Here is a 16,768-nt window from a genome sequence, read left to right as displayed (position 1 = left end):
CCTAGCCAGAAGAAGCTAAGCCAAACAGTGTGTTTATTTTTCCCAAAGGTTACTGATATGGTGAGCACTATGAAAGATTTATATTATGAGAAATGTAAAGTTCCAAAGATATATTGGAACAATGGAATTTGCATTTAACAGGGAGAAACATGTATAAAGGAGTTGAGGCTATGTGTCAGAGAAGAAGACATTCTAAGATCTAACACAAGTGTGAAAAGCCTCCAGCCTCTGTGCATCAAGGAACCAAAGCTAAGAAAACTCACTGTGAATTCTCCTATCCAGGGTAGTGTGTTGCTTGGCCTGGGCCAGTTTAAATCTATTTGTTTTTACTGTTGCCTTAACAGAGGTGTAACTGGAGGCCAGATTAATTAGGGGTTTTAGGAGTTATTCTAGTAGTAATTTGTAGACCTATGTATGTGCTTGAAATTTTTTCTTTTGTTAATAAATGTTTAATTTAGTTTTCTAAAAGCCTCTGAAGTCATGGCAGTCTTATTACTTCTGAATTCAAGGCACGTATCTCGAAATAAAATATAAATTGCAAAACAGTTGTGACCATGTGATCAAGCTTCCCTCGTTGATTTGATCCACCTGGCACACATCATCTGCCACGTCATAACACTATCCATGGGATTGCTTCATTAGCTGTTAGCTGGTGGCATTCTTTGAGGAAAGTGTTTTCCCTAAGGACATCAGGAGATTCAATGTGTGCTATCACAGAAAGTCCCTTGAGCTGTGTTGGTCTCAAAGCCCCAGGAGGTGGATATCTATCACATTTGTATGGTGGTTCCTGAGCCAGATCGAGCAACAGTAATTCTGCTGTTGGGTCAAACAGGGCAAGTGTAGTGAGGGAGAAAGCAACCTTCCCCTGTTAAAGTCTGTTTTCCATCTTGAAAACCTATGAACTAATGCTGTCAAGAAGGGAACAGAACCCTGGCCACCAGGCTCCCGGTCCAAGCAGTAAAATCCCACTTGAAAATGAATTCTCTGAGGGCCAACAAAGCCAAGAAACAGGATCGACAACATGAATACATCAGCTCAACGTTGAGGGCCTATCCTGAGCAAAACATGAGCTACTCACAAAATAACTCTCTAACAGGAATATGGACATAGTCACCCTGCAAGAAACCCACCTCACCAACTACTTCAGCCTTCAAGCCCACATTCCTGGGTACCAACTCATTACAAGCAGGGATAACAAGACATATGGCCTAGCCACCTACATCAAGGAAAGCCTCACCAAAAGCGCAGAAGACCTAAAATCAGATGACCCCTCTTTCATCTTCATCAAAGTAGGTAAGCTGACCATCACAAATGTCTACAAGGCACTAAATGAACTGTGGCCAAACATCGTAATACAGCCTGCAGCACACCCAACAATCTACATTGGTAACTCCAACGGCCAACATCAAAACTCCAGGAATTTAGCTTTTCGCAAATGTTTGGAAAGTAACCTCCTGTTGGACTGTTGCTTTTGTGTTTAATTAGAGTTGAAGTACTTGCAAATTCTGGAATGCTTTTTTTGACAACGCCACAGGAGAGCAACTGTCAAACTGGGCATCCATGCATGACCTAAAACTTTTCTACCATGCAAAGCAGCCTGGCGCATTCCATTCTGCCAAGTGGAAGTAGGACTACTCATCTGATCTCTGCTTCACGACCCGTGACAGCGACGGCCAATCGCTGATCTGATCCCAACCAGTGTCACCCATCACTCCCAACATTGTCCAACCCTCGTTTACTTCGACCTCGAACTATCATCCATAAACTCAGAGCAAAAACCACATGGAATCTGTCGAAGGGCTACTGGAGATAGTTCGAAATCACCATTAATTGGATCCCACCTCCCTGAAAACGACAGCAGCTTTACTCAACTTTCTCAAACAGGCAACCACCGAATTTGTTCCCTGGGGCTTCAGAAGCACCTTCATCTGCTGCTGGAGCCTGGCAAATGAATGGCTCCTGGAATAATACAGGGAAACTGAAGACCCTGATGTGGCAACAGCACTCCTTGAGTACCTTGATGAAGGATACCTCATAAGATGGCAGGAAACAGCAGAGAAGATTGACTTCATGCACTGAAGCAGAAAGGCATGGAAACTCTTATGCTGGCTGGGAGCAGCTGAGCAACAACCACACCAATTGCTCCAATAAAGGGTGATTGAAGAAATTGTTAGGCGGTCCATGAGAATGGTCTGGCTGTTTCTCACCATGATATCCTGACCTGTGAGGTATCAGAAGCAAAAGCTTTCATTCCCCCACTCCATGGAATAGCATTTTGGAGCTCTGTCACCTGCTTCTTTAGTTGCCAAACTTCTTTCTTAAGGTGCCAGCAAAGAAGCATTGCAGCTCACAGTGTTTTGAGGCATGTGCCCAATGTTTCTTTCGCAATGTCGGGCGCCATTAAATACATTGGTTACATACTTAGCTTGTTCGTGCTTCATCCATCAGCACAATGAGATCATAAACTTGTATGAAGAATCAGAAATCCTGACTTCGAAATTGGGTCAAGCTGGAACCATTTTATAGGCATAAAACAGACATCTAAGAGTCCATTGTGTCAGGTGGAGTGCAGGCTTACCAATGGAAGCTACCTTTTGCAGTGAACAAAACTGGGTGAAAACCTAAATTGCGACATAGAATCATGGGGTCATTATGGCACAGAAGGAGGCCATTCTGCCCATGAAGTCTAACTGCCTATCCAATTTCCAGTTGAAATCATTGATTGGGTGGAATTTTCCCAAATTTGCACTAAGTGCGATTGTGGGCGGGCAAAATGGCATTCCACCCTGCTACATGGCCAGCGTTGGCGAGGAGATTGTACAGCGTGTGCAGTCCAACTGCTCTGAGGTCCAATAAAGTGTCGCAGACTCGCAGTGTGTGCTGGGGGGGATGCGGGGATGGGGTATGGTCTGGAGCGCTTGGTGGTACTTTGGTGCCTCCACATTGCTTGTGTGGGCGGGCAGTCTAGGAGCCCGATCCCAATCATATCACTGTGGCTGTGCCTGAACTGTATCAGCTGCAGAGTAATGGTCAGTTTATACAGGTATTGTGTGGCCACTTCCCTCACCTACCCTGCCCCTCACCTTGATTTCTTGTGTGTGGGATCCAATGCCAGGACAGCAGTTGCACCCCCCCCAACAACAGTCGCCTCCAAGGTTGGGCAGCAGTTGCCCCCGGATACCCCCCCCACAGACAACAGTTGTCTTCCTGGCAAGACGGGACTTCACTCCGGCCCCCTGGCACCCTTGAAGCCTGCAAAGCAACAGGCGACCCTGGCAAGCTCTGCAGAATGATGCTGTTCACTCATCTCTAGTTCCCCCCAAGTGAAGGCCAGCAAGTGCATGTTGCCTGCGTATTGTTGTGAAACATGGGCCTGGATTTTTCCTATGGCGGGTGGGCTGGGAGGGGGTGGGCGTGGAGCCGATTGCCGCCTGCGATCGGCTATGCGCTGCCATTTTACATGGGCGGGGGAAGGAGTGGGAGTCGGGGCCTGAGCTCTTTCATGCATGCGTGCGAAAGAATGCAGCAATCTCCCTGAGGCACGGAGCTGCCTCAGGGAGATTGAATTCAGAATAAAATGTTTTAATAAATGATGTGAAAATTTATTTAAACATGTTCCTGTCACATGAGTTCAGATATGTTTGTGAAGGTGGGAAAATTTATTTATTTTATAAAAGTTTCAGGAAACCTCATCCCACCCGTGGATGCGGTTTCCTGAAAAACACAAAGGCCGCTTGGGCTTTTCGGCTGCCCACCAACCTTAGCGTTGGACGGGCAGCGTTCTTAACTGGATTAATTACTTTCTTAATGGCCTTAATAGGCCCCTGACATTTCAGCGGGCGCACAGCCGACTCTGGCCACCGAACGAAATATCGTGATGACACGCGATGACGTCAGGACACATGCCCGACATCATCGCATGTCATTTTATGTGTCAGCGTGCTAGGCCCACCCCCGCATGCCGACCAGAAGATTCAGGCCCTGGTCAACTTAGGATCGGCGATAAATGTGTTACCTTGTTACGAAAATATAATAATTTTCATAATATTATTCTGGTTTATTGTAAAGTAGGTTATGGGTGTGAGTGTAGATGGTTCTGTCTATGTGATTTAATTGCATTGGAGTCAGGTAGACTGCAAGTTTGAAATTATCAAAAGAAGTTAGGCGTAGAAGTATATTTGAAATGCTAATGAGTAAACATGGATGCTGTCTTAGCATATCAGGTGTGAAGGAAATTTGCATTTTTAGATAAGTGAAAGATTTGTTTGGATTTCAAAGAGAAGTTAGGATGTCTACAACTAGCCAGATAAGCAAGACCAAGCAGTGTGTTAATTTTTCCCAGAGGTTACTGACAATATTGGCAACATGTAAGTTTTTATATTATGAGAAAAGTACATTTCCAAAGACATATGGAATTTACAGATTGAAGAGGGAGAAACATATATAAAGGAGAATGAATGGCTATGTTGGGGGGACATGTAAGATCTAACAGGAGTGTGTGAAACAGCCTTCAGGAAGCCTCCAGCCATTTGTGCATAAGTCTGTTGTGTCCAGTAACTAAAGTTGGAGACAAGCTTTTGGAATTCCACTGTCAAGTGGGTACTGTGGTAACTTGCTGGCTTGCTTTTTAAATTTAAAATCTATTTTGGACTGTTGCCTTAAAGGGAGTGTGTAATTTAGACCCAGGTTAATTAGGAATTTTAGGATTTGTTGTGATATTAAGTAATTGTAGTCTTATTTATGTGCTTGAAATCTTTTCTTTTGTTAATAAATATTTCAATTTATTTTCTAAAAACCACTAAAGGTCTTAGTGGACTCATTACTTCTGAATTCAGTACACGCATCTTCTCGTAATAAATACAAATTGCAAAACTGTTGTGATAGCCTGACCAGGTTTCCCTTGTGGATTTGGTCCACTTGGCACACAGCATCTGCCATGTCATAACAGACCCACATTCTGAAACTGAAAACAAGTAACACAAATATTTGCTCGTCCCATAGTTGCAGAATTGATCTTATAACCTAAGATTAACTATTCTGAAGTCAAATACAAAAATTCCAGGGGGTTGGATTTACTATACTGTGCAATGGAACACTAGGAAATTAAAGTGATAAAAAATTTTTTTAAAAATGTGCAAATCAGAAATAATAGCTCTTCTTTCTTTTGTTTTTAATGTCAGCTGACATATCTGAAGATGCTGAATACACTGGAGTTAGATTTACAGAATCACCATATACAATTAATTTGGTAGCAACTCCACTCTTCATAAAACCCAAACTGCCATACTACATCATAGTAAGTAAAAGGTGTTAGCTTCTGTACCATGAACTAACCTTCTTTGATGGTGGATTTTGTTTTTCAACATTTCTAATATATAACATTGCTGTTAATATCAAAACCAATCAATCATCACTGTCCCTTTTTGGAGCAATTCATTTGGAAATATCGATCTCAAATAAGCTCATACAGATAAAGAACTGAAAGAACCCTATGGTCCTCTCTTCTTGATTCTACAAAGTTTCAAACACTAATACAGATGTTTGTAAATCACTTGACTCTGTCATTGTCACTAAAACAGGAACTATCTCTTATTCATAATTAAGGAGCTGGGGGAAATTTCACCTTAAATGTAACATTTTCCTCTCATTTGTCCAGAACCACTGTCATAATATGCTTTTACATTTTTATTGACCAGTAACATGAAAGCAAGCCAATATAACTAATTTCTGGGAGCAGTTCACTTCCCATAATGTGTACCATAAGGCCAATCTTAATGTTGTGCTTTGCAGGGAGCACAAAATTGAGCAGGCAGGCCTGAATGCTAGTGGCACCATACTGCCGACTCAACAGGATGGAGAGCTTTTGTTTGCATTTGAGATCATTCTCACAGCATCCATGGCTTCATTATAACTCTGAAGCTTATTGTGAGATTAATGTAATGGAATCCATAACAAATTCCTTAAGCAGGATTTTTACCTCATTGGGCAGGCGCGGCGGGCGAGCACGGGAGCGACTGTGAAACTGACCACCGCCTGCGATTGGGACCCGACTGCGATTTCACGCTGGCTGGCCAATTAACGGCCAGCCAGCGTGAATCGCGCACTGAAACGCTCAGTGTTGCCTGGGTGCGGGGGGAGGAGGGCGAGCGTGGAAGTCAGCGCATGCGCGCGGGTGCTTTCAGTGAAAGATCCCTGAAGTCACAGAGCTGCCTCAGGGAGCTGAAGATTTCTAACATTGAAAATAAAGATCTTAAAATTAAGGTAAACATGTGACTCTGTTAAAAATGAGATTTAAAAATGTTTATTTTATTTTTAATTAACATTGGAAACCTCACCCCACCCATGGATGAAGTTTCCTCAAAAATCCAAAGGCCACTTGGCCTTTTCGCCCGCCCACCAACCGTAAGGTTGGACGGGCAGGGAAAAATTCACTTTAATTTAATTTATTAATGGGCTTAACAGCCCTCTTAATTGTCGGTGGGCGTGCTGCCAACTTCTGCGTGTGCCCGTCAGCTGGAATATTGCGCGAGTGTCAATGACATCGAGGTGCTAGCCGAACGTCATAGCGCGCTATTTCACGCTCGTGTGTGTCAGGCGCGCACCCACACACCAAGGTGAAAATTCAGCCCCTTGTCTTTTCTGCCCTATGAACTCTATGAGCAGGATTTTCAGTTCGGCGTGTGGGCGCAATTGACACACACGAGCGTGAAATAACACACAATGACATCGGGGGAGTGTCCCGGCGTCATCGAGCACTCTTGCAATATTTTGGCTGGCAGACGCGCGAGAGTCGTCAGCGCATCCACCGACAATTAAGACGGCTATTAAGCCCATTAATCAATTAATTAATTTGAATCTTTCACTGCCTGTCCAACCTTACGGTTGGCGGGCAGTCAAATAGGCCAGGCAGCCTTTGCATTTTTTGCAAAACCTCATCCACAGGCAAGATGAGGTTTCGAGCAGTGAATTAAAAAATAATAAAAAAATTTAAACTAATTTTTCACGTGTCCCTGTACATACGACAGAGTCACATGTGGGGAGCTGTTTCCCTTATTTTTCAAATCTTTATTTTTCATTTTAAAAATCTTCAGCTCCCTGAGGCAGTTCTGTGCCTTCAGGGAGCTTTGGGTGAGCACACCTCACCGTGCATGCGCAAACTTCAGTGCTTGCACTCCTCCTGCCCCCATCCTGGCAGCGCTGAGGCTCTCAGCATGCGTCTCACGCTAGATGGCAGTTAATTGGACAGCTATGTTCCACTAACATAGTTCCAAGGCTGATAATCCTAAACATATTTGTATTACTTTCAGAAGTATGCAGTCACTCTCTGATGCCATGTTACTTTAGAGAGTCAATATATCAATGATTAGGTCATATTTCATCTCAATGTAACTTCTTTAACAGGCCCAGGTAAAAGACATTTTGGGATATCCAGTAGGAGATATCACAGTTACGATTTCTGCAGAAGCAGTCTTTGAAGATGGCGCAAGAAGGGAACTGATCATAGAAGATTGGAGTGGAAGAAAGCAGACCAGAAAAGACGATGGAACAGTATTGTTCATGATCAACGCTCCAGCTGATATTGAAGAGTTAGAATTTAAGGTTGGTGGAGAAAGACAGCAGATTCCAGTCAGGATCAGCATATCTCACAGTATATGAGATGGGAATTAGATTGATAAAGGTGATTTGACATATTTTAAGCAATGCTGAAGGCACATATTGGATTTTTTAACCCAGAAGAAAGAATGGCTTTTTAATACATAGGTTATGACAATTATTAGTATTTTTAATTGTAACATTCTTTGTTTATTTTATGATTAATGCCATAGAATTAGCAACAGCAACAAGTGGGTCATGAAAAAAAATTGGTTTTAAGCAATTAACCTTTGAACTAGTGAGCATATTTACCTTGTCAGTAGTTTGAATAATCCTATGCCCATTTTAAAAAAAATTTGAATCCCCTACCTTTTGGTTCCCAATCTATTTGCTTCTCACTTCAATGATTAAGCAGGTGATTGCCAATGGTAATGTTAAGCAAATCAGAATGTGGCTTATGACAGAAACTCGGGATAACCTTCCTACATATTTTTATTTCATCCATAGCACTAGCCTCTGCCTTGGATTCTGCTTGATTGAAAACTCATCATAATAGATGATTGCAGCAATGCGCTCATGTCTACCATTTCTATGCCTCCACTGGCTGTTCTTGCATTTTCTTTACCTGCCATAAACTATCTGACACCAGTACCAGATAACAAATGATGATCAGCAAAATGAGATATGATTTGAACATAGGACAAAATTATACCCCAAGAAGTGTCACCCTGACATTATAGGAACACAACTTGATTATTTGGTTAGATTTTCAAAATTGTCAGTTAGATTACAAGAGCCAAAAATCCAGCTATCTATGGTAATTTGATTCAGCTGCAAAGGATCGTTTTTGCTGTGGTTAGGGAACTGTGTTATAGACATGCTATTGTTTTGGAATTTAGGGCGTAATTTAAAAACACTTGGATATATTGCAAAACTGAGTAAAGGCAAGGAAATGGTTTTAGCCTTCTGCATCATTCTAAATAAAAATAAAGTATGAACTGTTTTTAATTTTTATTAAAAATTCTAGAGTTATGTAGAGTTAAAACAGTGACCACAGATTGTAATTTTATACAGAAGATTTGTTTTTAAAATTGCCTTTGTCTTTAATCCAAGACATTATCATTATCCATAATTGGTGTTGTATTACATTTCATTTCTTGCCAATATGATTAGACAAATTAAATTATTTATCCTTATAAATAAATATTCCAGATGGTCTAGACTTGCAGTGTGGGATAAGGTGAATACATGTGTCTGTTGCTGATATTGCATTTACAATGAATTTCTAATGAAAATTAGAATTGATATGGTACTGAGTGAAAATAAGGTACTTTTTGACAGAGTAAAAGAGATGAAATCGAAGTCAAGCAACTCATGTGGTCCTTGAGTGCTTCCTGGTGACTAATGACAAAGCAATTTTGACAGACATCATGGAGTATGACCTCAGAAAATCCAGCAGAGGAAAACTATGTTTTTAAAACGGTCCATTTTTATTTCTTGAAATGGTGGTGACTCCATCTGCAAGAAACTGCAATGGATATGTAGGCTGGAATTTTCCAGCCCCTCAGGCCGGCGAAATCTTCTGGTCCCGCCAATGTGAACAGAGATTTCAATGGCTCGCCTGTCCTGCCACAGGGGAACCCTACGACTGGAAGATTCTGGCCATAGAGTTAATTTACAATTTTTAATTTTCTATGCTCATGTCACATATGTATATATAATATACATATATATAGAAACAAGCTATACAATGTTGGCAAAAATAGAATACTCAATGAGAAACTGAAATATGGATTGTAACTGACACTGGATTTCTGATATAGTTTTCCATATGCCGTAGCAGAATGAGCTAGCTGATTTTAATTTGGTCTCATTTGAATCTACCCAGCCAATGTCCCACCTTTTCCAGGCAGGAATCAGCAACAGAAAATTGCATGGCCCAGAGCCCATGAGCTCACTCAATATAGGTGGTAGGATGAGGTTTACGGAGGTAGCTCACGGGCATCCTGTGTTCGAGGAAGCGGAAACCTGGGGTAAGGGAGTCCTAATCCTTCCCTGTGAGCCTGGAGGAGCACTCCTCATCTTCCTGCCCCGACAAAGGAAAGAAAATCGCTTGCCTTTGTTGACCTCTTCTGTTGCTATTCTTTTTCTGTCCTGACTTCCCTACTCAGGCCTGAATTAAAATTGTTTCCCAATAATGTCATTGGAACAGAATTGCATACTTATAGATGGATCCCAGCAGCTTTGGGCAGGAATCCTTCCTGCCTGTTCAGTAGAGCAGATTAAAATTGTGTACAGCAGGATTCTGAGGTGACTCTAGGGTGGGCAACAAACTTACAACATTTTAACAGTCGGCCTGCCTTGTAGCCGTCAGGTGGTTAGGGTTAAAATTGTCTTCATTATGCATGTTCTACACTCCAAGATTTTCTACTGGGTATATTCAGTGTGCAAAGTCAGTTCTATTTTACAGAAAGATATTTATACCTAGAATTCCATGTAAATTAAATTGTGTTATCAGTTGGTAGTTAAACGTGGTTTGGTGAAGATTTTCTAAGTCAAGTTTGCATTTAATCTAAATGGTTTTCACCACAACTTCTTTTTTAGATTAGAACTGCTCTCGAAGATGAATATTCCATCCCCAGGTTATACACAGCAAAAGCTTATCAGTCAATCTCTAAAAGCTACCTGTACATTACTTGGACAGGAGGTTTCCAAAAATTCCATGTAGGGGATTATCTTACTGTGAATCTTATCGCAAGTAGTCCCTATTGGAATAAAATAAAACACTTCCACTATCAGGTAAAAATGATTTATTACTGTTTTTATATTACTGTCTAATAGGAATTTCCATGAAAGCCTCTCATTTAGTATGTCTTGGAAAATTTGACATCTGTTTATGTATCTAAAAAATATTCTAAAACCTTTATGATTATGTACATTTCCTGTCCATCACACTTGATGTTAGTCTTACTTAAGATACTGCATACTGCAAATTTCAGCATCGCACGAGAAAAAATCATAAATAAACAAAAACGGCCATTTGCAACCATAGTAACATTGATCAGGACACAAAATACCAAAGCCACTACATCTACAAGCTCTTAATTAACCTTCTCAAGAACAAAGCCAGGGCTCTGATCTCCATTCTGAATAGCAATTCACCTTTAGAGCTGGGTGCTTTTGACCTGGAGCCAAAATCAATGAGCACTTCACAATATGCAATTCTGCCACCAAGCGACAATTAAACTCTGGGACTTGAGTTTGTGTTTAGTTAGCATAAAATAGAATTTATTCCCTTAAAGGAACATAGCTCCACCAACAAAAGAATAATGCAATATGTATCACATGTTGTAAAACCCTTGTCTTATGAAGCAATACATAATACAGCTTAATATTAACAATGACAAAGGATTTCCACTCATAATATATTTAAAATGGTATATCAGCATGTATAGATGCCATACTCCAGATATCACATTCAAAATCTGCACTTTGTTACAAATGTGTGACAATTTAAAATGATTCTAAATCGTAACCTGCAACCAACAAGTGCATTCCAATTCACAAAGTTACTTAACTGAACAATATTTAAACTTTTAGAGTGACTAAAGGCTGTTTAATTAGAGCAATTATCCATTCTGAATTTATGGACCATATAAACACACCCTAGCAGTAGAACTCATTATGTACTACAACAGCGTTTATCAAATTTGCCATGAACAACACCACTGGAAACATACTGATCAAATATATAAAAATGGTGTATCTAGTTTGCATTTTGGCTGTCACACTTGGATTTCACACCTGTCTATGTGCAAATTTATGTGTCACTCTTAACTGGAAGCTCGGTTAAACAGGTTACAGTGCTATGTTTGCATCTTTCTCAGGCAACAAAAAAGAGCCCTTTTTGGAGGTGGTACTGTAGTAAGAAACAATGGCCAGGATTTTTCGTGCCCGCTGGCGTCGGGCGTGTTTGGTGGCATGAGCAGACAGTTTGCGATCGTCCACTCAGCCTGCCAATGGCGGGCTGCGTTCCCCGCCATCGGACAACGGGAATCTCATTGTAATACATCAACAGATCATTATAAGGCCAGCCCGCCGGAATCATTCCCCCACCCCTGTTCCCCTCCCGCTGAATCATCTTGAGACAACTGTGACGTGCAGAAATCGGGACTTACCACCAGGGCCTTGCTCACATTGCGGACATCAGAGGAGCCCGACAGCAACGGGATCCTGGAGGAACATCCATGGCTGCTGGGTGGATTCTCATGGACATTGGTCTGCTGTGAGCAGCTCATGGAAGTTGGAAAGTCACTGCTGATGCTCACAATAGATGATGGTCGAGGGGCTGGGAGAGGAAGGTCTAGGATTGACTTGGAGAGGAAGATTTGTCGGGGGGCGGCGTAAAGATGGCAGAGAGGGAATGAAGGCGTCGGGGCGTGAGGTTGGGAGGAGGGGAATGAAGGTGTCGGGTTGAGGTTGGGAGGGGAGAATGAAGGTGTTGGGGGTTGAGGTTTGGGGGGGTGAATGAAGATGTCGGGGTTGAAGGTGGAGGGAGTACGGGGGTGGTGGGGGTAATAGAGGAGAAGATGGCAACTGGGGAGGTAGGTGTAAGGGGGGGTGGATGGTGTAAGGGAAGGAGTTCAGAGGGGGGAAGGAGTGCAAAGAGGGGAGGGAGTTTGGGCGGAGGAAGGAGTGTGGAGAGGGGAGTGAGTAAGGGTGGAGGACGGAGTCAGGAAGGCGGAAGGGGTAAAGCTGGAGGAAGAAGTGAGGGTGTCTGAGGGAGTCAGAAGGGGGGAGGGACAAAACGGGGGTGAGTCTGTGGGATGAGAGGACTAAGGGGGTGGGAAGGGGTTCCAGGGGGATGGGAAGGGGTTCTGGGGGAGAAGGGGTCCAGAGCGGAGGGGGGGGTCTGGAAGGAGAAAGGGGTTCCGGGGAGGAAAGGATCCACAGGGGGGAAGGGCTTCCAGGGCAGAAGGAGTCCGGAGTGGGGAAGGTGTTCTTGCGGGGGGAAGAGGTCCAGAGGGGCGGATGACCAGGTGAACATGCAAGGCAGGGGTCTGACGGTTCCATGACTGCCTCAAACTGAGGGTGGATGTGGTATGAGGTAATGGTGAGAATGACCGAAGGCAGAGTGAGGCGGTAGGGTGGGAGTGTGAGGGTTCGACGGTAGCAGTAGGTGGGATGGTGAGGGTCCTTTTTGGGGACCCAGAGGCAGACATGGACCCTGGGAGTGGGAAGGAGGAGGTCGGGGAGGTGAATGTGGATGGGGGTGGGATTTTCGGTAAGGAAGGGAACGTGCAAGTTCACCTGGACATCCCCGAAGGATAAGGGCTGTGGCTGGTAGTCCAAGGATGGAAGTGGAAGGTGATGCCAAGGGGGTCAGCTGTGATAGGATAAAGGAAATCGGTGACTGGTGGAGGGGAAAAGAAGGTCGAGCGGACGAGAAACCGAATCCAAACCATGCTGTTCAAACCAGAAGTGAAACGACAGTTGTAGTGGGCGAGATCAGGTGCTGTATGGGAGTGTGATCATTGCGTGGGCGGAGGTGCAGGTCAGCTCGGATGGACAACTGAAAGCGAACCCCAGCAGGCAGCATTCAAAATGCTCAGGACACTGAAGTGAGTATGATATGTGAAGGATCTGCGTGCATGGGAGAGTGCTTGCACAAGGCTCCGAAAGGCCCTGCCACACACACTTCTCCCTCCAGAATCACTCGTTGGCCAGCTGCTCCCTCTGTGGTGACAAAGGTCAAGGTTCAGGGGCTCACAGGCAAAGGGGACTTGGAGGGAGAGGACAGCCTCTGATATTCCTGAGTGGATGACCCAGGGATGTCCAGCTGGAGCACCTGGAGGGACTTAGAAGTGCCCCATTTCCCTCTCGCGTTGCCATCGCAAGAACTCACCCATGGCTCCCGCAATGGAGTGCAGGTCTGCACACATCTCTGCATTTTGCTGGACCAGGGTCTCCATGGCATCCACCATCCTCCCCATGGAGACCTCCATACACGCAATTGTGGGCATCACCTCATCTGAGAGCAGGCGGATGCATTCCTCCAACTCAAATGCCACTCTGCTGAGGGCTTCCAACAGCTCTGCGTAATGTCCCGTGCCTTCTGCTGACTCTCCAGGATGTGTTGGAAGGCCAAATCCAGAGGCTCGTCATCTGACTCAGACCTCACAGCTGCCTGATCCCCAGCTGTCCTCCGAGTGCCAGGAAGCTTGTGTGAACCTGCCCCCATTCTGCTGCGGGCATGTGGATGTGTGGTGACCAACAGATTGTGAACCCGAGCCTGTTCTAGATCTAGGCTCCACTGAGGTGTGTGTCTCTGCGCTGGTGTAGGGTGTGGGTAAGCGCTGTGATGGGTGTTCCAGGCTACTTATTTCCAGCTCTTCAATGGAGGAGGTGTCCTGTTGGCTGGAGGTGAGAAAATGGACAGAGCTAAGGGAATGGCTGGCTGAGGGTGTTGGTCGCTTGGCAGAGCTCCCTGTGAACAAAAGTAGAGAAAAGTAATGCATGGCAGCAGAGTCAAAAGCAGGAGAGAGAGCACTCACATTTGCGTTGAGAGAGGGATGATGTGGCTCAGGACCCTTACAAGGGTGTTTGCCGCCGACCTCACCGTCACTGCAGGCACCGTCCATGTCCTCACCAGTCAGTGCGATGGCACACTCCTCAAAGTGAGTGAGGGGCCAATGTGGGCCACTCCACCCCCCCCCCCCCAGTCTGGGACCTCTTCCTGCTGATGTGAGCAAACTTCTCCTGCATGAAAACAGATGGAGAGAGTGTGAGTAGGACACTACTCACTGCGTGGCACTACGTGGAATTTTTGTGTGGTGAGCGGAGCCATGGATAGGATGAGGACGCAAGCTTGAGAGCATATGAGCCTGATGGAGATGTGAGGGTGTGTGTGAGAGTTAGCGGTGTCGTCCCTTGAGATGTGAGATCCCTGTGGATGTGTGATGGGTTTGTGAGTTGACAGTGATGAGAAGAGTGAATTACCCTGGTGGAACGGATGAGACTATTCATCCTATAGCGGCACTGGGTGGCTGTTCTCTTTTGCAGGGCATTGGCACTGACCACCGCTGCCAACACCTCCCAAGCCAGATTAGTGAGGCTGCTGCCCATCCTGCGGCCAGAGCAGGGTTAGAGGACATCACAGCGGGCCTTCACTGCACCCAAAAGGTGCTCGAGGGATGCAGAATTGAACCTGGGAGCTGCAGTCTTTTTGCCTTTCAGGGCCATATCTTCTTTTTAGTAGTCGTGGGCTGGAAGCACTGAAAGGTGTGCAAGTGACTGGACTTTACATATGGCGCCTGGTGTGATAAAGTGATGATGGCACGGCAGGTTAATGAGAGCCCACTGGGCATGGAAATGGCATGTTTCCTGGGAATGCATAATTAATGCATCAGGTTTGGGACGGTACGGCATGAAAAGCCGTCATTATGGCCAGCGGGTTAAACATCGTTTTGCCTGCCCGCTACTGCACTTAGTGCAAATCTGGGACAATTCTGCCTAATGTCTAATATGCCACTTGGACCAAGAGTAGGGGTTAGACATTCCAGTGTGATTTGTGCTGACCTTTTATCTGCTGTATGTATAAATATGTGATTAATAGCACAAAAATTAAGTTATAAGCCACTTATGCATAGCTGTTAAAAAACACTTCTCTTCAATGACCACGGGGAGAATTTTCTTCCCTTTGGGGGGGGCTGAGCGGTAGCGATCACAGGCGCACACACAGCCGATCGCCACCTGCGATTGGCTGTGCGCCGCCATTTTACGTGGGTGGGCCAATTAAGGCCCACCCAGCATGACGCGCACCCAGAAGCTCTGAGCACTCCCTGTGCGGGCGGGGGGTTGGAGGCTGAGTCAGGGAGCTGCCTCAGGGAGTTTAATTTCATTATTAAAAATTTAAATAAAGGGAAAAAAAAATTTTGGGACATGTGCCCTCACGTGACAGTGTCACATGAGCTGGGACGTTTCAATGAATTTTAATGAAAAAATTTATTTGATTTATAAATCCTTCCTGAAACATCATCCCTCCCCTGGATGAGCCGACTCCGGTGCGCGCCCACTGAACTGAAGTTCAGAATGACGCGTGATGACATCGGGACACATGCCTGACATCACCGCGCATCATTTTATGCATCGGCAAGTGGGGCCCGCCCCCACACGCCGACCCGAAGATTCTGGCCCATGTATTTTCTACTTATTGATACTGGACATTATATGGCAGGAACCTTTTCTGCTGTGAAAAATAATTGCACTGTGGCAATATGGTGCATTGCCAATACTGCCATCCACACTTGAATGAAAACAGAAGTTCAGAGCAGAGGAAGAAATGACAGCATAAGACATCCTAATCAAGAATTTGATTGTTTCAGATTTAGTCTCAGTTTTACTTCATACTCTAATTGAATTAAAGATCTATATTCTGATTATACCAAAGGTCTTCAATAACTCCATATTGTCACATCAGTTATTTTGTAACACATTGTGTGCTATGAATTTCTATTTTTGTCATAACCTAGGTTGTATCAAAAGGAAAAATACTTTCATATGCGACCAAAGACCGTCCACCAGGTAACCAGGTTTTCAATCTGAACATTCCCATTACTGCAGAAATGATTCCTTCTGCACGCTTGATTGCATATTATGTGGTAACTGGAGAAGACAAAGCTGAACTGGTTGCTGATTCTCTGTGGTTTGAGGTGGAAGAGAAGTGTGTAAACAATCAACAGGTGGGTTCTAACAGAGTGTCCAGTCAAGGTAGATTGTAACTCCATTTAAACTATGATCATTGTAGCACCCAGTTTAGGGCACCGCACAAGACTCCACGTGGATGATATGTTTTTCCTAGAACAATGGCCCAACAGTCCCCATTCAATACTACCTTTCTCCTCATGGCTTAAATTGTTCTCACCCTGAACAACTTTTCGTTTAACGCCACTCACTTCCTCCATTTAAGGTTGTTGCTATGTGAGCCCACATGGGTTTCTAGCTATTCTTTTTGTACATGTTTAACACTCTTGTTTTACTCCTACTTAGGCCCCCTTCCTGACCTCTTTTTCCATTATCTCAATGAGTCAGCAATGCTTCTGACTCTCACTCTGATCATGAGTTCTGACCAACAACAGTAACTTAAGAAAGGTTTACTAACACGCTCTACATCTTC

General features: G+C 44.3%; 1 protein-coding gene across 1 annotated transcript in view; it reads left to right on the top strand.

The window, feature by feature from the left end:
• The window catches only part of c5 (complement component 5), a 152,545-nt gene that overhangs the window by 43,129 nt on the left and 92,648 nt on the right, over window positions 1-16,768 (top strand). Inside the window, exons 10-13 of the mRNA XM_078549969.1 lie at window positions 5,181-5,296; window positions 7,402-7,599; window positions 10,198-10,392; window positions 16,125-16,334. Of these exons, the coding sequence (XP_078406095.1) occupies window positions 5,181-5,296; window positions 7,402-7,599; window positions 10,198-10,392; window positions 16,125-16,334 (719 nt within the window). The remainder of the gene's footprint in view (window positions 1-5,180; window positions 5,297-7,401; window positions 7,600-10,197; window positions 10,393-16,124; window positions 16,335-16,768) is intronic.

This window comes from Cetorhinus maximus, chromosome 10, assembly GCF_964194155.1.
Source record: "Cetorhinus maximus chromosome 10, sCetMax3.hap1.1, whole genome shotgun sequence".
NCBI lineage: Eukaryota > Metazoa > Chordata > Chondrichthyes > Lamniformes > Cetorhinidae > Cetorhinus > Cetorhinus maximus.
This window is presented reverse-complemented; position numbering and strand designations above follow the sequence as displayed.